A 27,982-nucleotide genomic window follows, 5' to 3' on the forward strand; every position below is an offset into this window, starting at 1 on the left:
TACTGGTCGAAAAATCGAAGCAAAGTGTTTGTCCCCTTTCTTGAAAATTGGAACTTCTTTTGCCCACCACCAGTCATATGGAATATTTCCTGTGTATATAGAAGATTAGGAATGGATGTAAATATTGGTGCAAATTGGTCAGCGTTGTTATGTAGAAGCTTTGCTTGTATTTTGTCAGGGTCAGAAGGTTTGTTGACCTTGTTTTTAAGGAGGATGTAGACTCCATTTTGTGACACTTTCATACGATGCATAATACCCCCATGTTTTATGATTTAAATACCCCTTGTTAGTAATTGATCACTATATTAAAGTTGGATATTTATAAATGTTCAACCAAGCCTCTTTCTTTACTCCTAACTAAGATATTAACATTAGTGAAAAAGAAACTTCAAGAGAACTGTGTAACAATATATTCAAGAAGTGGTGTAAATCAAATGTGAATACTTAACAAAAATTAAAGAAAGTTTTGGAGAATTTGATATAAGTTTTTATCAAAATCAACACCTTAAAAAACGACTTTTCAACTTAATACACAACATGTCCAGATGAAAAATTAAAGTACAGACGATTATTTTGTTAAAAATTTTCTGATTGTACACACAAGTTCTGTGAATTTGACATCAACAAGTTCTTTGAGTTTCTAACTGACGATATCTATGTTGTTTTTGGAGACCAGGTCTTCAAACAATCTATTGGAATTCCCATGGGTACCAATTACGCCCCGTTATTAGCACACCCATTTTTGTATTCATATGTAGCAGAATTTGTGCAAAATTTCATTTAAAACGCTTGTTGTGAGCTTCAACTCAAAATTTAGATCTATCGACGACGTATTGTCAATTATAACAATAGTAATTTCCATTGTTATGTCGATACGATAAATCCTGATAAGCTTAAGATAAAAGATACCACAGAGTCTGACATATCTGTTCACATTTGGATATTTTACTTGAAAAAGACGTAAATGGTAATCTAACAACCAAGCTCTATGATAAACTGATGACTTTATCTTATCTATCGTCAACTTCCCATACTTATGCAGCAAAATATCTTCATCACATGCAGGGTTTTATATATATCTCAGTTGATTCAAAGCACAAGAGAATGCTCTAAATTTGAACAATTTCTAAAAGTAGGTGAATCATTGACAAACAAGTTGATGAAACAAGAATTTCAACAATTTCGTTTAAAGTCATTATTTTGTAAGTTTCATGGTAGATACAATTACCTTGTTAGCAAACACAATTTATCGTTGAGTTAAATACCGACTGACGTTTTTCATACTTATTGTTAATCCATTATTAATACACTGAATTGAGGACACATTTTCCCGTTATTTCTCGATCATGACATGGAGCACACAGCGGCTGTGACCGGTCGGCAGTGGATGCTCACTCCTCCGTGGTATCTGGTTTTGGAGGTACGTGTTTACTCTGCTCCTATTTTGTATTGTTTTATGGATTTTTGATCTTGACTACTGTTCGTTATCTCCATAGTTTCATTCAAAATTTCAACTTTCCATTGATATAGGTCTATGTAACAAGCTTCCATTTTATTTCTTTATAGGGGTCACCCGTTTTGCTTGTCCCTCACAAAGTAACGTTCTGATATTGTCATATCATATGTTTTGCACCCTTGTCATGATGGGGATAAACGGAAAATTCTGTAGACATGATGACCTAACAATAAGTATAAAACTGCGTTAATGTTGATTGTATTTTCAGACAATAAATAAATTCAGGTAATCATGATGTACTTATTCATTTTAAAATGATACTATGTGCTTTCAGTTCCATTCTCCACTATAAATTAACAGAAAAGATATGTGTAACATATTTTTTATTCTAATACTTAAAGCATGAAAATAAGGTCATAATATAAAAGCACCATGTACACAGTCTTAAAAACTGTAAGTCAGCGAGGGCTCCGCTGAGATATATCCATGTATATACATGTATCTAAAGATGGGATGGGAAGGCATAGTGAGAAAAACACCGAACAACTGTAATTATAAAATTTTTTTAAAAAGCCAAAATAACAATTTGCAGTGATGTTTTTACTTAACTAGTCAAATAATGAGTATTTCAACAAAAATATAGCAAGTATTTCATAATTTGTCAGATTAGGTTCTTTATCATTAAGTTTAGTCTGAAAAGTTTTTTTCTCCTTGTCCATTCCTTATTCCAATTCTGAGAGCTTTCGTATCAAAACTGCCTTACTGCTTGCTATAAAACATATCAAATTTGAGCACCTTTTAACATTCTTTTAAATAAATATAATGCAAAAATTAAACTCATTTGAATAAACAGGAAAAAAATGTGAGAAACAATGATTACTGCAGATCATTTACAAATATGTACAGAGCAATAATGAACAAAAATTTAATAGAGAACACAATACTAAATACACGTGAATATTTTGGCAGTAAGAGTCTTCAAAATCAATATGAAGATCTCAGAGATTCAAATCAAATCTCAAATAAATGCAACAAATGCAAATAGTGGTGCATGATTGTACAATACTACATGCTAATATTTTGGCAAGATTTGTCCTCAAAATCAACAAGGTTCTAAGAGAATCAAATAAAATCTCAAACAAAAGTTTCAGTAATTTCGATTTCAGTAACTCTCTTGAAGATGTTGGTAGTTTTGAGTGACTGGCGGGTACACTTCCAACACTTGATGTTCTTCTGATGACGCATTCAGACTTCTACAATAGACACAGAACAGAGCGACGCAAGAGAAGATGCCGGAAATGACACCGAGACCGGCCAGGATGATAGAATACTGAACTCCCAGTCGGTACTCCACGGTAAAAGGTAGGTTGACTGGGGTACCTTCTTGAAGCTGTGAGAACTGGTCGTTTGTCTTCAGGTTTGCATTGATCATCCGACCAACAAGTGTGGATTCAGAGATCACTGAAAAGGTAAAGTATGATGTCGATGTGTAATCCTTCTATAAATATTATAATAGTTACTCTGACCTTAACTTTAGAGTTAAAACCCAAGCTTGAAAGCCAATCTCTCACCAGAGGGCGTTTTTACGCTCCGCACCAACACGGAGCGCGCCCTCTGGTGAGAGATTGGCTTGAAAGCCAAAGGTTTTTTTATTGGAATTTTTTATTCCATGACATATATTTTTTTTCATTTACATTTGATCATACCTCCAAGGAACACAAGAATGCCACCAACAACAACACGGGAGGACTTAGGGAGGACAGACCTTTGGTTGACAAGGAGAAGGACAAAGCCAGCAGAACATACGATGATTGCAAAGCACGCTTCCAGCTGAATCTCCACGAAATGAGCTGTAATAAAGTCATAACCATTATCTGTATATTGTTCATAGCTGCACTGATTGTACGTATATATTCGACTTAAAATTATTTTAATTTTGCTGTTGGCATACATTTTTAAGGGGCCTTTATTATATAGATCATATCTTTTCAACTCATGGGTAGAATACTATTCATTTTGAGATTGTCGAATTTTGAGGGAAGAAATTATTATGTACAGCATACGTAAGTGCAGCATGAATTAATCCAATGTCTGTACATTAATTTATTAAATTTCATAAGAAAGATTTTGAGCTTTTGTTTTTTCTTTACTCTATATTAAAAAGGAAACAGGAACATCAGATTTTAAAATATTCTGTGCACTTGAAAAGTTTAACGAAATCATCCGCATTAGATTATCTTGAAGTTCAGTGAAACTACATTGTATATATACATGTACACTCATAGAATAAAAAAAAAAGAAATTTAACAAAGCGTAGAAAGTAAACTTTGAACAATATCATGAAAAATATCATTTAATCATAACTTGAAATTTTATTATTAATATAACATAATTAGTTATAACGATAATGAGCTTACGCATGCCTGGTGAGGAGGAGGAGTCATCTTCCTTGGAAGAGGATAAGGAATCCGTCTTGCACACATCAGAAGGGTAACACATCTGATAATAAAATATACTGAAGGCTCCCTTCATCTAAAATACAAAAGAAAGCGAGTGTTCAAACTGTGCAGCAACATTGTATGCCGAACTTTAAACCAATGTTCATATGAGTCTCGCCTTTTTAAGATGTTTAACGTATTCTAAAGTAAAGAAAAGAGATTTGGAAAATGTAAATGGAAAAAGATTTGTAGAAATTTTCCCCACTGCTACAATTGTAGGGACTATAAAATACACAATGTATGCCCCCGTCAGTAAAACATGCTAAAGACCTTACACCACATTTGCTAAAATTAGGTTTAGTTGTTTTAGAACAGACTTTAGTTAACAATAAACACACGATTAATGATGAATTATGACAAACAGTGTCAGAGAGCAAACGATTTCAAGGTCACTAAAGCTAACCTAAAACTTAAATTCAATGTGTGTTCAATCAATGAAGATACATTGCAAGGAACTGAATATCATTTTTCTTAACTTACCCCCTTTGGGTAGAGTTCATTGGTGATGTACACAACAAGCCAACCCGGTGTTAGCATGGCGACTGTCCAAAATGTCAAGGTCAATCCAATAAGCACCAAGGAGACAAAAGAAAATTTGGAAGCCATTCTTCTGCATAAAAAAGATATGTATAAATAAGGTGTTTTGTTAGAATGTAAAATGATTTTGAATGACATCCTGAGAGAGAGAGAGAAAGAGAGAGAGAAAGAGAGAGAGATGATTTCACAAACTTTATTAAATGAAATTTTTGCTTAAACAGATTGAGGAGACAAATTTCGAGGAATATATAAATGCAGTTGGAATTGAAATGAAGTGTTTTTAACAAGAATCGGTGATTTACGCATCCAAAATTATATATTCTTGGTTAATTTTCAATAGTTTGCGTAAAAACAATGAACACGATGGAATAGTTAGCAAAGTTCTTCGTTATTTTTTCTGTAAACAAACATTTTCTCAAACTACCGTTAAAGAAAGTCTCTAGCAATGAAAGCTGCAGAACTGTAGCATCATGGTTTTATATCATTACGTGTATGTCTTGGACCATACTTATCCACAGTGTAATGATCAAAGTATCACTGAGCAAAATTAACATTTTTGAATTAAAATAACTTTTTAATATATTTTCTACTAAATTCGGACGTTTATCTGTGAAATGCTTTGTCTGTTTTTAATATGTGCTTATTTGTAGTAAATTGTGTCTTATTTATTTCATTCCCTTTGAAATAGGACTAAGACATTCCAACTGACACTCTGTGACTCTGTCAAAATAATTGTTGCTCGTTAGGTGTTAATGCCTCGGGAATTGTTTAAAATCCTTTACCAATAATTACTTATAACCTCTTTCATGTTCATTCTATCAAAGAAACACGCCTGTCCATCAATTAACTCAACTAGTGTCGAACGTCAATTATTGTTTACTCTTAATCTTACAAATATCTATGTCCATTATAATCTCTTCAGTTTGGAGGCCCGACGCTCTACCGGCCACATCCAACTCGATTAAGTCTCGTAAGATATTGTTAAAATTCATGTTTGTTATTCACCATCGTCTTTAATAAATTTGGAAACCCGATTTACCAATTCTTGGACTTTATATTGGAAGACCATAAGGAATACGGCACCTTTGCCCCTTACTTTTTATCACGGCCCCACAGCGCCACTACTTTGTTATACCCGCCAACATTCCTTCTTCCCCATTTACATTCAACAACGGATATGGTCCAGGAATAAGTTTCAAGACTTAATATAACCAAAAACTAACTGGTTATAAAAGACTAAGATATAACGCTTCTAAGCTGTAGTGATGATGTAACCTGGTAAGATTTTAATCATTAAGTTACCATTCACAAATTAATGAAATGTATAATATTACCTGAATATACTTATATTAGGTATTTATATATATAGATCTGTTTAAAGATAAGAAAGATGACGGATGAAAATTATGAAACTATTTAATAGTACTATATTTCCTAAATTACCCTGAAATACGAGGGAAAATGTACTTTAAATGCATTGAATGTTATAAATTCGCATGAAAATTAAGTACCGGAAGTTTCAATTCATGTTACATTACAAAATGGATTCTCTAATGGTTTCTGGTTAAAATAAAATTAATGGTTCACTTTGTGTTGATATGGCCTAAGTTTATACATACTAGTATAGTTATGCATTGATAAAAGTCGCTACAGTTTTCACATCAACACGAGCTACTGTTACCCGAAGATATTTGTAATGCAGAATCTTTTTCTAAACGTTATCAGAAACAGCCTTTTTTTTTAATCCGCCTGTGCTTACATCTACACGTGTGGACATAAGTAGGTCACTGAACCATTACCCCTGTGAGGGCAACAAAGGTTTTACAATGAATAAACTAGCTGTGCCCTGAAAAATTCATTACAATACGCTGCAACACTTTAATCTGTTTATAAGAATTGCACAACTCTAAAATTTAAGTACAAAACATGTACTATTTCTCTCAGTTTCAGCAAACAAAAAGGGTACATTATTCACATGATTCATAAATTGTCATGAAAACACTGGAATTTATTTTCTGTACAGCAGCACCTAGATACTCTATCTTCCCTTTACTTTCGTCACTATATTATAACATCAAACCTCAACATCAGACTTAAAAAATCATGGAATCTTACCGATGCCTTTGTCTGTCGTGTATGTGAACACACTGCAGGAATCTCCCTTTATATGTAAACAAAGAACCACAGACTCGCGATTGCAGTCTTAAAAACATTGATGCGTGAACGACCCGCGGGGTTAGGCTCACGTAGTAACGGACAGACTTACGATTTGATCTTGACGATTGTTTTTAGCAGAAACATAAACCTGATGAAAATATATAGCTCTACATCAAGTAATGGATTTAAATATTTTTTATCTGAGAGTCCAAGGAAAGAATTCGGTTAACATCCCCCACCATCGTCTCAAGCCACGCTCCGGAGTCCGCATACAGCTTTTGGGAGAGGATCGTACATTTTGGCTGTGGTTTACGACGATGCCATCCCCCCTAATTTACCTTAAAAAGAGAGATTTATACTCTGATCTAACATGTATTATGAGATATGCTGAATAAATCTCGGGAAACAAAGCTAATAATCCACTGAAGAAGTGTAATTATAAGTACTAGTAAATATCAATTCGGCCGTAAACAAAATTTTAATCTCTTTTTATATACATGTACATGTAGATTTCAAGCAATTATACACCTACCTGAAAATAAAACTGACAATTAATTTACAGCAATCAAGACTTGCAGCAGAACGGTAGCATTATGGTTTTACATTTTAGTCTTTGACAATATATATTCAAGACTAAAATATAAACCCATATCATTAACCCTATATTGTTCTGCAGCTAAGTAATGTTTAACGCATGACTTTTATGTAATCTTTAAAGAATTATTTAACCAGACATATGTTGATAAAATTGCATGAAAAAAATTACAACACCAATAACAAAATGCATTCCTCCTGCTGCTGATCTAAGTTTCGTTGGATTTCTAGCATTGAAATAGTCATTACACCAGTGACTGTTTTATTTCAATAAAGACAAAGACTTATAAATACACCCAGTTTACTTAATTCTTAAGATGAAATTCTTTGAAAAAGATTAAAGTTTTTAAAACTTTTAAAATTTCAGTCAATGAGGTGATTTCGATATTCCGTACACACTAAACTGAATTCCTCAAGGACAAAAGTTGAAGAATTTTAAAAGTGATTGATCGAAAAAAAAGAAAAGATAAAGAATACAAATCTGTAAAGAAAACACAATGCGCGAACCCCTGCATGGTATATAATTCCAGAAGTGGGGCAAGGTACCAGTAGGAGGAGTCCGGTGACAGGTCCTACCCACCGTAAGCTCTCTGTATTCATCATGTAGAGTATTGTAGACTTGAACATTTCGTAGTCATAATCAGTATTAAAAAAGCTAACAATTGGTATGTAACAAGTCAGCCAAATTATACCTTGAATGATTTGTTATTAATATTTTTAATACTAACAAGATTATGACGATTTAATTTATAGACTTAACGAAATGCTACGTACCTATTAAAATATATTGTTCGAATCCTTGTAACTTCAACTCCATCTGGCAGTGCTCTGTTCCGGTTTAAAAATTGATTATACTTGGAATATACTTTTGAGTATCCAATAATTTAGGAGATATAAACGCCATATGTAGGTCATAGTGGAATATTGCAATACATAAATGAGGAAAGTTGAAGATGAAAGGCTTACAAATAGAAATACATAAACCAATACAATTTAATCAGTCTTCAATACAACATTTTTCATATGGAAAAAAGAAAGAAATAGTATATAAATATAATATAAAAGATAGAAAAGTAAGGGAATTTACCCTTTTTTATTAGAAAGTAAATAATAACAATTATACTCGTATGATATTAAAAAAAAGCATTTTTTAATATAATTTTAGAATACCGGGTACATAATCATCAAATATCATTAACAACTGTGTTTAATCAAAAGATATAATAATAACTATCTTCTCAAAACAGCTAAGAATTCACTTGAAAAAAATATATAGCAAGCGGAGGATTTCCAAAAGGTCTTCAAGAATCAAGTTACGTCGGACATGTCAAAGAATGTTGCTTCATTATACGGTTATGACTTTCCGTTTGATGAGATTTCCCTCCAATAACTGACAGAGACATTGTTTTCTTAGCCAGGTATTATGGCGATTATAAGTGTACACACTTAACTGGTACCATTCCGCCAAAAGTCCCAAACACTGCAATTGTTCCAATTTTTCTTCAATTTTCTCAGCAGCCATTGCCTTGAAAATAATTATAATGTTTCAATAAATAATAAAATAATATCATAACAATACATTTCATTCTTTGGAGGTAGTTTCAAGGGGTTTAAGGCATGCTTCTTATGCAAACTATAGATTCACGCAATTTCGCTGCAAAGTTCTTTATTCTGTTATTTTCTTAATAACGGTAAAAACTCTTTCCTTAGACTATAAAGAAAATAAATTAGATCTTGCATGAATTAAAATTAACATAGTTTGATATATAAATATATATAAAAGAACATAATTTGGCAAAATGAGTTATATTTTATACGAAAATGTTCATACTCATGTAAACTATGTAACTGAAAGAATTAACATGACATATTGTCATTCTGTGTTTTGAGGCTTCTTCATACCTGAATTTTTTCCTCATCCAAATGAAAATACTTTTTGTCCAGAAGAATAGTTACATATTCCTACAAGAGTGAAAGGGAAAAAGATTAAGGATATCTTCAGTTACGCTTTTTTGTACATGAACATAAAAAATCTCGAAACCACCATCATTAAAAAGTACAATAATGAGATATACCTGGCATGGTGATGTATTGTAGCGAATAAGCATCAACTGAAATTCGTAGTTAAGGTAAATTGTTACTATTATTTTGAATAGTACATTTATTCGAATAGTACACTTTTTTTCTTTTTCGATTTATTTAAAGAGTACTCTTATAAACGTATCCAAAAATGAGATTGGAATGACGCAAAAAAGCAGCTATATATTTATTTCAGAGATAAAAAGTTGCAATCTATTTTACTTTTTGCATGTGAATTTAGAATCATGACACTTTTTATGTTTGTAAAGACACATAATTAATTTTTTAATGCATTCAGAGGATACACAAGGCTGTCGAACAATGACATCGTCATACACAATCAAGCATTTTGTCTCCCGGAAATACTTTTTGTTCACAAATTCCCAGAGTTTCTTTCTTATATTGTTTTTCAGCTGCAGATGTAAAAGAATTAAATATCCATATCAATTTGAAATCATTAAACTTTTAATCAGTAAACATTTTAAAATATTGTTGAAAATTAAAGATTACCTTTTTACGTAAGACGAATATTGCTACGACAAATATGATGTATAGCACGAATCCAAGCAAAACTCCTAAGGGGAATGACGCGCTTGAAGTGTTCCTGATATCTCTACTGACTAGTACAGTTACGTATTGTAGCGTCATTATAGAGGACACCACAATAGCAGCCAAGAGAACGGCTGCAGCGTGAGTAAATTTAGTTAAAACAAAGATCTTGTAGAACTTCAGAAGACGCTGACTTGAAACCAAACATTCAGCTGCTTCGAATTGTTCTTCACACTGTAAACCAATATACTTCAATGAGATATAAAAAAAGATATGTGTATTATCAACTTGAATGACCATGGCTAATTCTTTTACACTAACGCCTATACAAATCAGATACAGAAATAACAAGCAAATTCAAGGAATTGTGGTCCCCCGCTTTCGGTGTCATTGTGGGTGAGATGTCATTTTTTATGACGTATTGTAAGTAATATGAACACCTGATCATGTCATTTATTTAGAAATCATCACTGAACCCAAGATCAAGGTAAAAGGGTTAAAGTTCTTTGTATCCAATGTCAAGTCTTGAGTTCTCACTAGGATTAAATATTTGAAGTGTGAAAGCCCTAGCCCTTACCATTCAAAAGTTATAGTCAAGGTTAAAGTATTTTATAAGTACAAAAAATGTCCAAGATCAAGGTCAAAAGGTCAAGGTTGTTGGTGTCAAATGAAAGGTCTTGCCACAAAGAATACATATATGAAATATGAAAGTCCCAGTATCTACTATTCCAAAGTTGTAACCAAGGTTATAATTTTTAAAAAGTAGGTCAAACTCTAAGGTCAAGGTCAAGGGATCAAAGTTCTTCGTATTTAATGAAAGATCTTCTCACAAGGATTACATACATAAAGTATGAAATCCTTAGCCCTTACCATTCAAAAGATTTGGTCAAAGTTAAAGTTTTTACATAAGTACATAAATTTCCAAGGTCAAGGTCAAAAGGCCAAAGTTGTTGGTATCCAATGAAAGGTCTTTCTACAAACAAGACATACGTGAAATATAAAAGTCCTAGTACCTACCATTCAGAAGTTATTGCCAAAGTAAAAGTTTGGAATTTTTGTGTGAAAGTGGGTTTAACTCCAAGGTCAAGGTCAAAAGGTCAAATTTGGTGGTACCTAAAGAAAGGTCTTGTCAAAAGGAATACACAAGTGAAATATGAAAGCCATAGCTCCACTTAATCAAAAGTTATGGGCAAGGTTAGAGTTTTTGTGACGGGCGGACAGACTGATTGACAGACAGACGGAGAGAAGGACAGACGGACCGACGAATGAGATTTAATGTCCCCTCGCTTTCGCGAAAGCGGGGGACAATAAGATATGTAACACTTGTATACATGTACATAAAAAATACTGAGTGACTGAAAATATTGCATTCTTACCTTTTCATGAATGTTTTTCAAATACTCTCGCTCATTATAAGTAAGACTTTCAGTTTCAAATACATAGCCTTTTTCACTGTATGGATGTTGCTGTATAAATGTCTTCGACATCAGACGTGCCCCATTCTGATTCTGGATTTCTTCCGCTGTTAATCCTTGTTAATGCAAGAAAAAGGTTCTTATTTTTCATTCCAAATTCATAAAAATTCTCAAAAAGAAACCAAGTTTAATTATTGGAACCTTATAAATATCACACGTGTTAAACATTTTTTTTTCTTGTATCTATTAATTGTCAAAAATTCTGTTAATGTAATCATCACATTTTTTTTATGGTACAAACACAAAAAAACGGATGCATGGATTGTTATATACATTGTATGTATGGAATGTTTTTTTGTTTTAATCTACTCTTCTGTACGACCCCCCCCCCCCTTTTCGCGCTCTCTTCCCCCTTTATTAAGCGAGGCTTCCCCTACTACTTTATTGGAAAGTTAGATTTTACAGTGGCCATTCTCTCTCCCTACCCTTCCAAGCTTTACCATTCCTTTTTACTTTCCAAAATGATTGTCTTGGTATTATTTTAATACAATGTTTACATTTACGTTTTCCTTTTCACAACACCATATTTAAAACAAGGAACGTTCCACAAATTCAATATAGCGTTTAGGTTTGAAAACGTAAATCATTTAATGGGTTTGAAACATATTGTACAAAATATACTTTATAAGTCAGTCTTATAAATGTAAATATAAGTAATAACTTCTGTATGTTAAACTGGTACGTTCTTGTTCAGGAATCTTCTTAAATGGATATTACTTCTAGCTTTACAACATTGTATACCTTAATGTTTAGAATTACATGCTCATATGATAATGTTTTTAAAAATGTTATCCAGTAGAATTCAATTTTCTACAGCCCCTTCAAATTCAAATGTAGTAAATGTGATATACTTTAGGTACACGTGTTTTAAACATACCATGTTCACCTTGAATTAAGATTTTATCCACAGCCTCTGAAACAATTAATTTAAACCACATCATACAACAATACATGAATGCTTACTCATAAAATGATTTTTTTTATTCATAAAAATATCAAAAAGCTCTATATAGTTTACTTCAATTTAAACCTGAATGATAGTATGCATCCATTATCTTTGCTGCTACGTCTTCTTCCTTTTGTGCATCTATATACCTGTACTTCTTCAGAAAGGGTGGCATATCAGGTTCATCTATTGAGCGCAATAGAACAGGTATAATCTTTAGTTTTTCGTTGTTAGAGTAGGATAATTGAACAGCCTCATCGGCCTCTCTCATGCACCAGTGACTTTTAATATAGGCTGGGCTCAATGCTATTAATACTTTCACACTTTTTGTCATTTCGGAATGAATATTGTCATCCAAACGTTTTCCAGCCACAAAATCTCTCTCAAACTGCATGCATCTGAGATAGAATCTTTTCTCCAATTCCTCGCATAATTTGTTTACTTCTTCGATATCTTCGGAAGAACATGAAGTGAAAATATGATACTTTTTCCCCGGGGGAAGCCCTCGGACAGAACTTTGAATTTCAGTACTGTCACTAGGAAAAATATCTGTTTCTTCTTGAATGTCTGACGTGCATTCCAAAGGAATTTTAACACAGGTCTCGCTATCGAGATGATTTTGAAGGCTGATAGGATCAGATTCACTTGTCTCATTAAAGGTTGTTATTCCTTCACAATTTTCTCTTTTGTATTCACTCATTAAGAGACTGTCATTTTCCGTGACAGATTCATCCGACATCTTGAAATGTTTTCACTTATATTAATAAGAACACGAAGAAGTAGATATCACATATATCTTTTTGAAACCAATCTATCGTCTGCTGTTATTGATTTAATTTAAAAAAAATAACTGCGTCGTTATATAACAGTGTAACAGTTTCAAATGCTATATACACAGTCATTTTCTGAAAACGAATGAAAATTATAAATAGAACACATTGAGAAAACAGGAATTCCTATAATTCTATTTACGTGACAAGGTGGAAACCGTGAATATATTTTTAGACATGTCTGTATGTAAAATGGATGCTTTGCTTCTATACTCTCTTCCGTTTTTCTACTTGGTAAAGGTAAGATTCATAACCATAAAATGAACTGGTATATTGTGGATCTGCTTTTGCATTAATTATCGATATTTAATCAGCATGTTGATACCCCAAAATCAGTTTAATGCAGTGTTGTGTAGTGTGCAACAGTAAGGTACGGAGAGTATATTTTTAAATGTGAATACTACTTCAATTTTTAGGTCACCTGAGTCACACAGATAATCTATTGCTATGGATTCTCGTCCATGTAAACACATATACATTAAAACATTTTGAAATTTATCGAGAAAAAAGTTTCCGAAGACGTGTTATAAGTATTCCATAATGCATATCGCCCGCGTGGCGCAGTGATTAGAGCGTCTGCTCTAGAGTTGCGGAGAAAGGAGTTGATTCTTATGTCGCATCCTTCTGTATTCTACGGAAGCCCATTTAGGACCTATCAAAAAATATTTTTGAATTCGTTATAACGATTTTTAGAATTCGTTATAACGAATTTAATTTGTTATAACAGATTTTTAAAATTCGTTATAACGAATTTAATTCGTTATAACAGTTTCATTGAATTCGTTATAACGAATTTAATTCGTTATTACAGATTCATTGAATTCGTTATAACGAATTTAATTTGTTTTAACAGATTTATTGAATTCGTTATAACGAATTTAATTTGCTATTACAGATTCATTGAATTCGTTATAACGAATTTAATTTGTTATTACAGATTTATTTAATTCGTTATAACGAATTTAATTTGTTATTACAGATTTGTTGAATTCGTTATAACCTATTCAAGAATTTGGTTATAACGAATTCAACAAATCTGTAATAACAGATTAAATTCGTTATAACGAATTCAACAAATCTGTCATAACAGATTAAATTCGTTATAATGAATTCAATGAATCTGTTATAAAAAATTAAATTCGTTATAACGAATTCAATGAATCTGTTATAACAAATTCAATTCGTTATAATGAATTCTAAAAATCGTTATAACGAATTCAAAAATATTTTTTGACAGGTCCTAAATGGGCTTCCGTAGTATTCGATAATCCAGAAGTTGAAAAAAGAATAAGATAGATTACCTGATCAGTATGTACTGGTCCCTGCTGACAAAGCAAGTAACAAAGTTTGTAAGGCTCATTATAATAATTGTATTTTAGAAGAACCTGGCTTTAATTATACAAATGTTAATCCAATTTATACTCATAGTTCCCATTCTAAGGAAGAAATTCTTCAAAATCATATATGTCAGTATGGAATATTTTTAATATCTCGAAGAACCAAAATGATTTTGAACTACCATCTATATATTGGAGTCTAAAACTTCGTAAGAATCCTCACAAACAAAGATACATTGCGGGTTCTAGTAAATGTTCAACCAAGCCTCTTTCTTTACTCCTCAATAAGGTATTGACAGTAGCGAAGGATAAACTTCAGGAGAACTCTGCAACGATATATTCAAGAAGTGGTGTGAATCAGGTGTGGATACTCAAGAATTCCAAAGAACTTTCGGACAATTTGAAATCACAAGATTTTACCAAAAATCGACAGCTTAAAAACTTGCGACTTTTCAGCTTTATACACAACCATTCCCCACAAGGCTTTGTAGCAACCTCTAATGATAAAACGCCGCTTACTGATACAAATAGCATTAAGCGTTGCAATTGCAACGCTTAATGCCATAAATTATTGCATTAATAGCTGACATCATCAACCGCTAATGCTAAATCGCCGCTTAATGACAGAATTATATCATTAAGCGTCACAATTGCAGTGCAACACCGACGCTTAATGAAACAAGCAAATATCGACATATTCGAGGCTTAATGATACACACTAGTGTATCATTAAGCGTTGCAGTTGCAACCCTTAATGATATAAAATTTAGAAATTGCTTGTTATATCTAAGAGAAACACACATCCACCTTTTCTGAACAATGAGATATCACTTGTCAAAATATTTATTTATGCCCTTGTGCTCTATAAATGGTAATTATTGAAGTTTTTCTGTGTTTTCTATCTAGTCAAGGGAACGTCGTTTAGCCCCGGATGTTTAAGAGACAGATAGTCAGAGAGCTAGAAAAAAGAGATACAAACAAAGGGATAAATAAAATGATATTCAAATCCTTTTAAAAGAAACATTTTTTTTTACTAAAATACAGAAGCAAACAAGCAATTAAATTCATTTTAATTTGATACAATGATTTTTATACTCAACCTAAAATATATAGAATGTTTTTAAATATTCCAAACTTTTTTTTTTTTTTTTTTTTTTTTTTTTTTTTTTTTTGATACAGCTTAACACATATCACTGTTAACGTTTCAGATATACATATCGAAAAATAAATATATAATTTTCACTATAATTGTATTTTTAATCTGCTTCGTTTCTCCAAATTTCGAAAAAGAGAGACATCAATATTAACAATTTATGTTTAAGTATATAAAACACAAAGAATACAAATGAAAGCAATACATTGAATAATATATTATTTTGAGAAAAGATTCATTCATGCTTTATTTGTCATCAGTTTTACTAGAAATACGTAACTGTGGAACGATTATTTTAGAATCAATTTTGAAAACTAGTACATGTATATAATTATCAAATTATGAAAAACATGTCGAATGAAGTTGATGAAGCTGATATTTTTAAAATTCTAAATGACGCATGCTTCATTTTGTTGTATATTTGCCTGTCTGTCTGCCCGTCTGTCTGTAAATAATTTTTCAAAATGCTACTCCCCCTGCAGTTTTGGACTGATTTCAATATAACTTGGCACACAAATAGACTACACTAAGATACTTAATTTCTGCATCGGTTTTTTGATTTCTGCCTTAGATGCTTAAGATAGAAACAATATAATAAAATGCTACTTATCCAACATTTTTTGTTTTATTTCAGAATATTTCCATTTCTATTTTTTTTTCTCTGTGATAACCCTTTGAAAGTTACCGGAGTTAATTTCTTGACAATTCTCTGGAATGTAAATTAGGCAGATCGATAGGTCAGGAGCTAAGAAGGTCATAAACGCATGCATATCTCGTGCGCATCTGTCTCCGTGTTTGACGCTGAGGAGGAAATATATGCATGTAAATCTCGTGCGGCTTACTTTCTGTCTGACGTCAGTGGGCGAAGACTATTGAAATCCGCATGGGAGTCCTTGTGTAATTTAAATCTATCTCTACTATTTAAGAATAAATATATAATTTTATTTCACAATGAATTGGTAATATAAGGAATCACTGTCTAGTTAGGAGAGTATTCCAGGGACATCAACAATAGTGGGAAACATGAGATAAATTATCCCATGTGTCCCACTATTGTTGATGCCCTGGCATACTCTCCTAACTAGACAGTGATTCCTTAAATAACGTACTTCACATGTAGACTACACTTAAAGATATCGGTTTTTGATTTCGATCAACGGTGTTGCCGTGGTTACTAAAAAAGAAATTTCTGTGAAATTCACTCAAAATGCTACTCCTCCTACAGTTTTAGTCAGATTGTAATATAATTTGGCTTGCAAGTAGACTATACTGGCATACACTATTATCAGTTTCGTATTTTTGAGTTTGTTGATTGATGTTGCCATGGTAACTAAAATTGAAAATTCTGTAAAATTTTATTTAAAGCTATTACTACGGTTGTAGTTTTATTGCAATCTTGCCACAAAGATAGACGTAATTAAGGACCTTAATTCTATTTATTGCTTTTATAAAGTTTTAAGCCCCAATTGCTACTTTTTTCTTCCTTTATTATAAGTAAGTACAAACGAGTAGAGCTACAGTCTCGACAGAGATATATTTTTTTCTTTCGATATATAAGACTTAGTTTACATCTGACTTATATTAAAATGAAATAAATTTAAATAATTAGTTCTTTTTTCTATACAAGACAGACCCTCTCTATTAATGCATGTACTAGTATTCATTTCTTGTACATTATTCTTTTAGGAAAACGGTCCTGTTCCTAAAAAAATGTTGGAACCTTTTTCTTAATCTTAACCTTGAAATGAAATGAAATATTAAGAATAGAAATCAAAACATAATTACATCAAAGTTTCAAAGTCTTTACTATTGTTAATTAAATTCCAAAGTTTTCACTGTACTAAATCAAAGTTTCAAAGTGTTTACTATAGCAAATCAAAGTTCCAAAGTTTTCACAATTATTAGTAAATTTAAGTTTTAAATGTTTACTTTGGTACTATAGTTAACTAAAGTAAACTATAGTTTACTGTAGTATTTTTAGGGATGTATTAGTGTTTTTACGCCAGCCGTGAATAAAATGTAACATCGACATCACCGACTTTCTAATCAAAATTAAAAAAAGCCGATCAAACTACGCTGTAGTTTAATGGAAGTTTTCAATTTAAGGAGAAGTAATGATACAAAGTATGTTTGTAAGCGTCGGGATGGGATGGGGTAGGGGTTACTTAAATACATTCATAAATATTTTATATTGGTTAAGGTAGGATTCTTCTCACATTTCTTGTATTTAAAAATTAATGAATGTTCACAGAATCAAGAGTACAATATTTGTGATGGTATCAGTAAGGATAAATTTGACCGTTTAATATTAGAGGCAAGGTCAGGTCAAGGTCATTACCTTTTGTATAAAGATCAGACGACACGTTCCTTAATAATGTGTTTTGTATCTCTTGGAATAAGATAAAAAAAATATTCATATTTAGCATTCTCTTCTGATTGTTTTCAAAATGTTTTAAAATATAGGTACACCAAAAAAAAAAAAATTGAGATAGGCCTTTCAGAGGATTATCAAATAAGGGTTATATAAGAAATATGAACCTTTGGTATCTTGTCCAAATGGCTGGTAAGGTACCCTTATTTTTTGTGAGGAATCTTAAACGTTTAAGTACCTATTCTTCAATGACAATATCTTAAAAAATGATATATTTTTGAGGAACGTGTCGTCTAACCTTAACATTAAACCAGAAATCTCTGTCAAGACTGTAGCTCTACTGGTTTGTACTAATAACAAAGGATGAGAAAAGAAGCCAAAACCATCAGACCAAAACTGTAGAAGGAGAAGCGTTTTAAAGGAATTTCACAGAAATTTCTATTTTTACTAATAATGGCAACCTTGTTCATCAAAATCAAAAACTGATGCACTTTTTTATGTATCTTAGTTAAGTCTACTTGTGTGCCAAGTTATAATGAAATCAAACAAAAATTATAGGACAAGTAGTATTTTAGAGAAATTTCACAGAAAATTGTATTTTTAGTAAACATGGCAACACTGTTCATCGAAATCAAAAACCGATGAAATATCCTATGTATCTCTATGTGGTATATTTGTGTGCCAAGTTATATTGAAATAAGACCAAAACTGTACGAGGAGTAGCGTTTTAAAAAAATTGTTTACAGACAGACGGACAGCTAGACGGACGGACGCATTACTATTGCATAAGCTCTTCTAATCTCTGACCATTAGAGCTAAAAGTACTGTTTCCAATAATGCGATCCCTACTTGTAGTTCAAAAGATTATTTTTTTTTTTTATTTTTGCACAAAAAGATACTACCATATAGGGCCTATAAGATGGAATTACCAAATTGACATAGGTAATTTAAATAAAATGGATATATGCCAATCCGAATATCCTCCATTTTTCTTAATTTTTTAGTATTTATTAGTTATTTTTATATGATTTCTATACATGTATTTAAATTTTTCCAATTTTCACATAAAGTAAAGTTGACACATAAAGGTACAAAATGATACAAAAACTAATAGTTTTGATCGTTTACTAAGATAACACTTTTTACGGATTTTTGGCTCAAATCTGTACTTGGATTTGAGCATTTAAAAGCAAGCGTAGTTCTAGTATGTGTGAAAAATCTTATTTATTTCATATATTTTGAAACTTTAGTCCCTTATTATTAATTTAACTTACATTTGAAAATTTCATCTAGTCTTTGATTGCGTAAAAATTATAACTAAATTCAATGTTCTATAATAATTTTGAGAGGCAGAAAAGAAGATATTTTCATACGCCACCATTACGCCAAAAATATAGTCCCTGCTAGTTTTCAAACGCAGTTTACCATTTCTATTTCAAGTTGTATAATTGTGATGAGGAAAGAAAAATATGGTCTTTTAAACCTCTTACATCTAAATATATGACATATCAACAAATATACTTTGAATATTCCATCTACTCAGAAACCAGAGAAGAACGCTACTTAAGTGAAATATTTCTTTAATGTTTTTGGGAAGATTAGATTTTTTATTCTCCATTTTTGAGGCCCTTTTTAGGAAAATTTTGCCACAGACTTGCTTTATATGCAACTTACGTTTCTTTTTATCATCTTTACATGTGCTACCCAGGGTCTTAAAGTAACTATTTCCAATCAAATTATTGCTTTTTTTATTACGATAGAAAATGAAAATTAATTGTCATTGCAATAAAAACTCTAGCTCGTGCTTATTTTGGCCAACTAGACAGCACACAGAAAGACTTATGTGTTTCTTTCTTTCCTTGTATTTGTGCTACTTTTTATGTATAGAATCAGATGAGCTAGTGACCATATGGAATCGATTTAATAGCCTTTCTCTGTAACCACTTAAACTTCGTTTCCACACATGGTCACCGATTTTAGTGAAACTTCATCCATGCTTAGTATTTGACACCAGAAACAAATATCAAACAAAATTCCGTTGCCAGGTGTATCGGTTGCTATGGCAACAGCCGGAAAAGTTTGAAAATCGAGATTTTCAGCCACTTTTAAATCTTGACTGTGGCTTAATAAACACTAGAAAAAGCAAACAAACCATTTTTACAAAAACATGACACCTTGAGTAAGTGGTAACCAAGGGTACATTTGGATACATTTAAAATGCTGAAATATGTTGAAAAACACTCCGTATTCACTAATGATAGGTGTTACATGCTCAAACTCAATCAACGACTTAAGATGAACAATGAAAATATTTGACCTTAAGTATATAAGTATAAGCAATATCATTCTATAAATAACTTTTATGGTTGCCATGGTAACAAAGTGAAATCATGCAAAACCAGTAACTAAGATTGGGTTAATGTTATACTGTCTTGAGGAAAAACATGAAAATTCAAGACTGGCTAATATGCATCCTTAGAACCTTGCAACACCAAAACCATAAGAAAAATTGGGTATAATTGCTACTTTGCAGTGTAACATGTACTATGGAAACAAAGTACCAGTGCTTAAAAGTGAATTATCTTTCGCTGCATTAAGAATTAAAATGCCATATAATCAAGAAACAAATCAAAAGACTCAGCTTGAATACAACTTATCTGTTAGAAATGAAGTTGAATATCATATAGGGTGAATTCACCATGCATTGGATACCCTTGTCCTTCAAGTTCTAGCGATATCGCTACCGACGGAAAATTATCAAAATGGAGTTTAACAATTATGTTGTGATTAAAATATTAATTTGGGACACAATTATATGCCCTTTATTGAGAAAATATCCTCAAAAATCGAGTTTTTAGGAATAACTCAAAATTCACAATGGATCGGATATTGTTTACCATGCATCGGACAGACGGTATTTTGACCGGAAAAATATCATACCTTTATCAAAGTGCTTTAAAATGCTTGATATGGATATATTTTTATCTATTATCTAAGAAATAGCCCTCAACTTGAATTTAATTGACGATATCGTTGCACAAATGTAGAATGATTCAAGAGACCTCACTCTGCCTTAGAAATGCTTTAAAATGCTTATAATGCGGTAATTCGCGCTTTTTTTCATAGTTTATCATACTCTGGTTAGTAGAAATAAATTGAGTTAAATTCCATACGTCATACATCGATAACTTGTATTTTGACTGAAAATATAGAGTTTTTATATTCTTTTTCTGCAAAAAAAAAAAAAACAGCTATCAGCTGGGTTCTCTATGAAAATGGTAGTGCTGACCTTTGCATCGGATAGTGTCCGATGCATGGTTAATTTGTGTCCGATGTACGGAGAAATGAACATAATAGTGAGAACTAGCTCAAAAAAGAATTATACGAACATCGAAGTGAAACTTCTTTAAAATTTAGGTAAAATTACCAATCTTTGACTTTATTCATCAAAGTCTGACTCGTTCCGTTGAAGTCAAAATTTAAGAACGATAATTCTAAAAATCGCAAAATCATAAATTTCTGGTTATTTCCCTTTGATGATGTAAAATATGACGTAACTTCAAGGCCATTTTCGGGGTATTTTTGTCACAACATGATAATAGCAATCGGTATCATAAAAAAATTAAATCTCCAGCTTCAAGACAGAAACAAATAAATACACGGAACTCTTAAGTTGAAAGAGAATTTATTGTCTAAAGTTGTCCGATTATATTTATTTAAATCTATTTCATTTTAATATTAGTCAGATGTAAACTTAGTGTTATATATCGAAAGAAAAAAAATATACTACAAATGAAATATTTAGAATTTTAAAAAAACAGTCTCTTCAACAGTCATTATGTATATTGTAATTTGATAAATACGAGGGGTGTTAGAAAAGTTCGCGGACAAGTTCTATTGTGAGTGCGCTATTTCCACGAAATCGGTCAAACTTTTCAGATAAAATCTTAACCTATTTTCCAATAAATGTACAAAAAATTGGTGCTCTCCGGTGATCATTGAAAAATATACAGCTGTTTTATTTTGATAAAACTTGCTTCACGGAGCATGCTACATTTTGGCACGTTTTCATCACAAAGACTCTTTATCAAAATTAAAAATTACACAATTGTAGCGCAGAGATCTGTGATATTTTACCTGTCGCTAAATTATTCATGAAACGTCACTGGGAGAAATTTTGAATCAAATTGGAGGGTTGATGACTGTTTTATAGCCATTTATAAATGATCAACGCTTAAAAACACAGCCAAAAATCGGAACGTCATTGAGCGTCATGGAGCACTGCACTGCGTAAAAATTATGTGTGTAGACAGGAAAATGTCTAAAAAAGGGATTAAAATGTTCAAGATGCTGCCGGGAATTTCCTTCACATACATAGGACAAAAGTTTTCAAATGGTTGTAGCTTTATAAGAATGTAAGGATTAACAATTTGAATGATTAACTCCATCGATACGTCAATACCCCCTTATTGCATGGACGTTGTGCCTATATGGTTTTGCATATTTCCCATACCTGATCGATTACTTGCATATACTTTTAAATAGATCTCAATAATATCCGAATCAATAAAAAAGACACAGTGGAAAAGTAACATGTCTTGATATAGATATTCAATTTTAAAGTAGGAAAAAATAGGAAAAATATGAAAAAAATGAAATATTTAATGAACTGCAACAAAGCTTAACGTTTTAAAATCCTTTTGTCTCGTCGCCTTACGTCATGTGATTGCTCCGTGAATCCCATGATCTCTTGGTAACAATCGTTGTAAATTTTCAAGAGTTTTGTAATTGAACCTGATTTTTACATACTAATAAACAAAATGTAGGAATTTATTCAGACATAGGTCATACATTAAAGTACACAATAGATTTTCCGTAAATCAATGTGTCCGCGAACTTTTCTAACCCTCGTACTAGAATTCAAAATTGATTCTAAAATAATCATGCAACAGTGATGTATTCAAGTAACACGGCTTACTATTAAAGCATAAATGAACCTTTTTCTCAACACAATATATATTATTCTAAGTATTACATGTACTTGTATTCTTTGTTATATATCCTTAAACATAAATTGTCAATATTTATGTCCCTATTTTTCGGAATTTGGAGAAACGAAGCAATAGTGAAAATCTCGATACGTATATCTGAAACGTTAACAGTGATATGTGTTAAGCTGTATCAAATCTAAAACATATAAATATTTCACGTTGACTATTCAAATCATTGTATAAATTTAAAAAGAATTAAATTGCTTGTTTGCTTCTGTATTTCCAGTTTCAAAAATAATGGTTCTTATAAAGGATTTGAATATCATTTTATTTATCCCTTTGTTTGTATCTCTTTTTTCTAGCTCTCTGACTATCTGTCTCTTAAACATCCGGGGCTAAACGACGTTCCCTTGACTAGATAGAAAACACAGAAAAACTTCAATAATTACCATTTATATAGCACAAGGGCATAAATAAATATTTTGACAAGTGATATCTCATTGTTCAGGAAAGGTGGATGTGTGTTTCTCTTAGACATTTCAAGCGATTTCTTAATTTTATATCATTAAGGGTTGCAACTGCAACGCTTAATGATACACCAGTGTGTATCATTAAGCGTCGAATATATCGATATTTGCATGTTTCATTAAGCGTCGGTGTTGCACTGCATTTGTGACGTTTAATGATATAATTCTGTCATTAAGCGGCGATTTAGCATTAGCGGTTGATAATGTCAGCTATTAAAGCAATAATTTATGGCATTAAGCGTTGCAATTGCAACGCTTAATGCTATTTGTATCATTAAGCGGCGTTTTATCATTAGAGGTTGCTACAAGGCTTTTTTATATCAGTGGCAGCTGCTTTTTCAATAACTTGTTAAGTTAAAACCACCTAAATAAAATGAACCTGGATAAAAGTTGGTACCGCCCATAGTTAATGGAATTTGTAACAAAAAATGTTATAAGGCCTTCGAAAAGGTTGCCTTTTTTTTTTCTCAGCAACATTTTGAGCACATTTATATTTTCAAACAAAAACCTACCGTACAAACCTTTCAGATTAATAATAGTATAATTACTTTCAGATATCGACTGAATTTTGCCTACCATCAGAGGTAAATGTAGAAAACAAAAGTGGATGTTTGAAATCCTGTCCACAGAAACTGTCCATGTTTAGACAAACATGCTACAACAAATGTCCTATCAATACACAAGAAATCCAAACAGAGCTTGGAATATTTTGTACCATAGAGCATGATTTTGAATGCCAACGCGCATCTTGTCCGGAAAACTTTCCCATGTGTTACAGAATGAACTGTTTAAAGACTTGTCCCGAGTATACTGTTAAGTTTAATAACAACTGTATTTTGAAATGTCCCAGCAATCAGTCTTTCGTGGTTTCAGCAGATTGTGAAGGAGCTTGCATGACCGGAAACAAAACATGTTTAAGTTCCTGCCCAGTGTCCCATCCATTTATATTTCAAGCATCAAGGTCCAAACATTGCTTGCAACAGTGCCCTCCGTATACTTTTGAAGATGCAGTTAATAAAGTTTGTCATCTGAGTTGTCCGAGTAAGTCTCCACTTTTATACAATAGAACATGTTATGAGACATGCCCTCCCTCCAATCCATTCATACTAACCTTGACCACAGAATATAATTCTATCTCTCAATGCTCAGACTCTTGTTCAGAAAATGATGTATTGGATGGACAATATTGCGTCAGTGCTTGCCCTAAAGGAAAACATCTATTAAACAATACTTGTGTAGAAAACTGTCCTTTTTCGCATCCTTTGATGTATCCAAACATAGAAAGAATTTTTATAAATTCTATAAAAAACTTTGGTAAGGCAGATTTTATGTGTGTTGATACCTGCAATTTGGAAACTAATTCTATCATCAAGTACAACTTGGAATTCGAAAAGAAGTGTTTAAAAACGTGTCCTCAAAATTCACATTTTGCTTTTAATGGCTCCTGTCTTTCGCTTTGTCCAGCGTCTCACAGGTTTAATATTGATTACAGCAATTACTATCTGTGTGTGGAATCGTGTCCTCAGAACAAGTTCATTTCTAATGAGACGAATTGTCGTCACTCCTGTCCAAAAGAAGAACATTTTATGCATAATAAAACTTGTTACAAGCAATGCCCATTGGATGCAAAGTATCGAAAGTTAAACGTTTACCTATCTCACTATGAATGTTTTGAAGATTGTCCCGAAAACTCTCCACTGATTTTCAATCAAACTATATGTATGGAAAATTGTCCACATGAGGCAAAATACAAAAGTAATGGAACATGTGTTGCACAATGTCAAGACGAGCTAAAATATGCAATTAAGATACGTACAGAACTTACATTTTATTACCAGAAGACAGACTATTCTTGTGTTCAAAGCTGTCCAAAACAATATTTCATTTCTGGAAACAATTGTGTTAGAGAATGTCCTCAAGACCAAAACCATATTTTTAATCGCACTTGCCTCAAAACCTGTCCAGAAGCATTCGGCTTTAGAGAACTCGAAAGAAGTCATTACAAATGCATTGCAAAGTGTCCTTCGGAAACATTCGTTTATAACAAGTCGGATTGTGTGCCTTCTTGTCCAACTGAAGCTCGTTATCAAAATAACAAAACATGCGTTGCAAATTGTACGGATGAACGGAAGTACAAATTCACCAATTTTACCACTATAAGTTTGAACTGGAGAGACACAAAGAAAATATACCATCATTTTTGTCTACCAGATTGTCCATCAGATAGTCTCTATTACCTTGATAACTGTGTCAAAGAATGTCCAAAGGAAGCGAATTATCTTTATAACAAAACATGCACCACATCATGTCCAGAAAATAGAAATTATGCTTTTTTAACAGGAAATTATTACACCTGCTATGATGACTGTCCTGCTAACACGTACATATACAATGAGTCTCTCTGCGTCTCCGTGTGTCCAGATGATAAGAATTTCGAATTTAACAGTACATGTTATGACAAATGCCCAGATTCAAGTGATTTCAAACTTCACGAGGGTTTATATTTTAAATGTATGAATTCATGCACCTCTTTGTTAACGCTTAACAAAACATGTTATAAAATCTGTCCCAGTGGGGCCAAATTTCAGGATGATGGATACTGTGTTCAGGAATGTAAAGCCGAAGAAAGAAAGTACAGATTTAAAAACGTAACCACAGTTTCAAACAACCAGAAAATAGATAAACATTATTGCTTACGTAAATGCCCTGTGAACACATTTGATTTAAATTTTACATGTGTTTCCCACTGTTCTCCGGATACGCTTGAACTTGGCAATAAGTGCGTCCAGTCTTGTCCAAACGATAGACCACTTAATTATACATCAAGCAAGGGGAAACATTCCTGTGTGTATTCCTGTCCGTATCAAACATTTAAATTCAAACAGAACTGCTTCGATCAATGTCCATCCGGTTTTCGGAACCATCTTGGTACGTGCAGACTGGAGTGTCCACAATCACATCCATACACAGACATAATTACCCAAAAGTGCTTAAGCACGTGTGAAAACAATTTTGTAATTGTTGATAACAAGGTCTGTGATAAAAAGTGCCCTCATGATAAACAATACATTGAGAAAAAGGCGTGTGTGAAATCTTGCAGAAATCCAAATTCATTACTCCAAAATGCCAAACAAGGGATATTTTGTCATGACCAATGTCCTCATCATTTGCTTCTTATGGAAAACAAAGGGACCTGTGTTGAGAAATGTCCTGATAATAAGCTTATAGTTGGTAGTGTTTGCCGATCTATATATAAATGTCCAAACCATGCATATCTCGAACACACTGATTATGGCAAAAGATGTACAAATAGATGTTCACCTACGTTTTTCCTAGATGGCAGTCATTGTGTCCAGGAATGTCCACCAGAAAAGGTGATTGTGAACGCGATGTGTGCTGATGAATGTCCACCGAGTCATCCGATAACTTACAAGAATTTCGGATCTTCCAAGCCACGTGTTACGTGCTACTCAGTATGTCCTGACAACTATGTGTCAAATGGCACAACCTGTATTGAGGAATCTGATTGTCACAACGCGAAACATTTCTCATATGATCATGTCTGTTACGATGCTTGCCCAAGGGGTACAGGACTTTCTGGAGATTACACATGTGTCTCCTTATTGCAAAATATATTTATTACAATCGGTCTCATTATACTCACATTGATTTTGATGGCAGTGTTTTATTGTCTGACGTGTTTTACTGGATGCAGACCGAAAGAATTGAAAGAAACAAGGATACAGAAAATAAAAACACACTTTCAGGTAAAGATTTACTCCATTACACTATTGAAGGGGTTTTGAGCTGACTGATTAATAATCCCTTGAAAGGTTGAAAAATACATACTAGTACCACTATTTAGCGGAATAAAAAATGTTTTTGCTTTGATGATAATGGTAATAAGATTGCGATGCAATGCTAATGAACAATACTTCACTTTTTAACTACGTATTTTTTTTTTTGTTTTTCAGTTGGTGACACGTAACAAAAACAAGGAGAAGAATACAAAATACATCATAAATTTTAAAAAGGGAAAGCAAGAAACGGCCGAAATTCTGGAGGTGAACGACGCAAACCAAACGGATGGAGAAAATCTCGAAGAAGTGGTGGAACTAAATGATGGGTTCAAACCAATTACTTTTCGCAGGCGTAATGTTTAAGTAAGAATGAATGGTAGATTGAACAATTTTCGTTTAAGATATTCATTTCATCTTTTATGAAGGATATGGAGATAACGAGTAATATTCAATATCGTAGTACATAGAACAATACAAAATAGGAACAAAGCAAACACCGACCTCTAAAACATCAGTGGTGGGATCAGGTTCCATGGAGGAGTGAGCATCCCCTGCTGACCGGTCAGACCCACCGTGTGCTCCTTGTCATGATCGGAAAAATTAAAATAAAAAAAACACGGAAAATTTTACTGAACAATTTTTACAAAACCGGTTGTCTCTTTCGAGTATTTTTGTAATAAGT

The 27,982-nt window shown here is 32.4% G+C and overlaps 3 protein-coding genes across 3 annotated transcripts; 1 reads left to right on the forward strand and 2 right to left on the reverse strand.

Moving 5' to 3' along the window:
- Positions 1–1,824: 1,824 nt before the first annotated feature.
- On the reverse strand, positions 1,825–6,775 carry LOC134243409 (uncharacterized). Its single transcript, XM_062725659.1, has 5 exons — positions 6,607–6,775; positions 4,435–4,564; positions 3,874–3,988; positions 3,163–3,306; positions 1,825–2,917 (listed from the first exon to the last, which is right to left on the reverse strand). The coding sequence occupies exons 1-5, from the start codon at positions 6,702–6,704 to the stop codon at positions 2,619–2,621; spliced, it is 786 nt and encodes a 261-aa protein (XP_062581643.1). The 5' UTR covers positions 6,705–6,775; the 3' UTR covers positions 1,825–2,618.
- Positions 6,776–8,346: 1,571 nt separating this feature from the next.
- LOC134243396 (uncharacterized) lies at positions 8,347–13,056 on the reverse strand. Its single transcript, XM_062725650.1, has 8 exons — positions 12,376–13,056; positions 12,223–12,258; positions 11,247–11,401; positions 9,832–10,104; positions 9,627–9,734; positions 9,318–9,353; positions 9,145–9,204; positions 8,347–8,767 (listed from the first exon to the last, which is right to left on the reverse strand). The coding sequence occupies exons 1-8, from the start codon at positions 13,028–13,030 to the stop codon at positions 8,588–8,590; spliced, it is 1,503 nt and encodes a 500-aa protein (XP_062581634.1). The 5' UTR covers positions 13,031–13,056; the 3' UTR covers positions 8,347–8,587.
- Positions 13,057–13,285: 229 nt separating this feature from the next.
- On the forward strand, positions 13,286–27,982 carry LOC134243411 (proprotein convertase subtilisin/kexin type 5-like). The gene is made up of 3 exons (XM_062725662.1): positions 13,286–13,361; positions 24,055–27,267; positions 27,475–27,982. The coding sequence occupies exons 1-3, from the start codon at positions 13,299–13,301 to the stop codon at positions 27,661–27,663; spliced, it is 3,465 nt and encodes a 1,154-aa protein (XP_062581646.1). The 5' UTR covers positions 13,286–13,298; the 3' UTR covers positions 27,664–27,982.

Source organism: Saccostrea cucullata, unplaced genomic scaffold, assembly GCF_032062105.1.
Source record: "Saccostrea cucullata isolate Sc308-1 unplaced genomic scaffold, CSIRO_AGI_Scuc_v1 ctg26, whole genome shotgun sequence".
Lineage (NCBI taxonomy): Eukaryota > Metazoa > Mollusca > Bivalvia > Ostreida > Ostreidae > Saccostrea > Saccostrea cuccullata.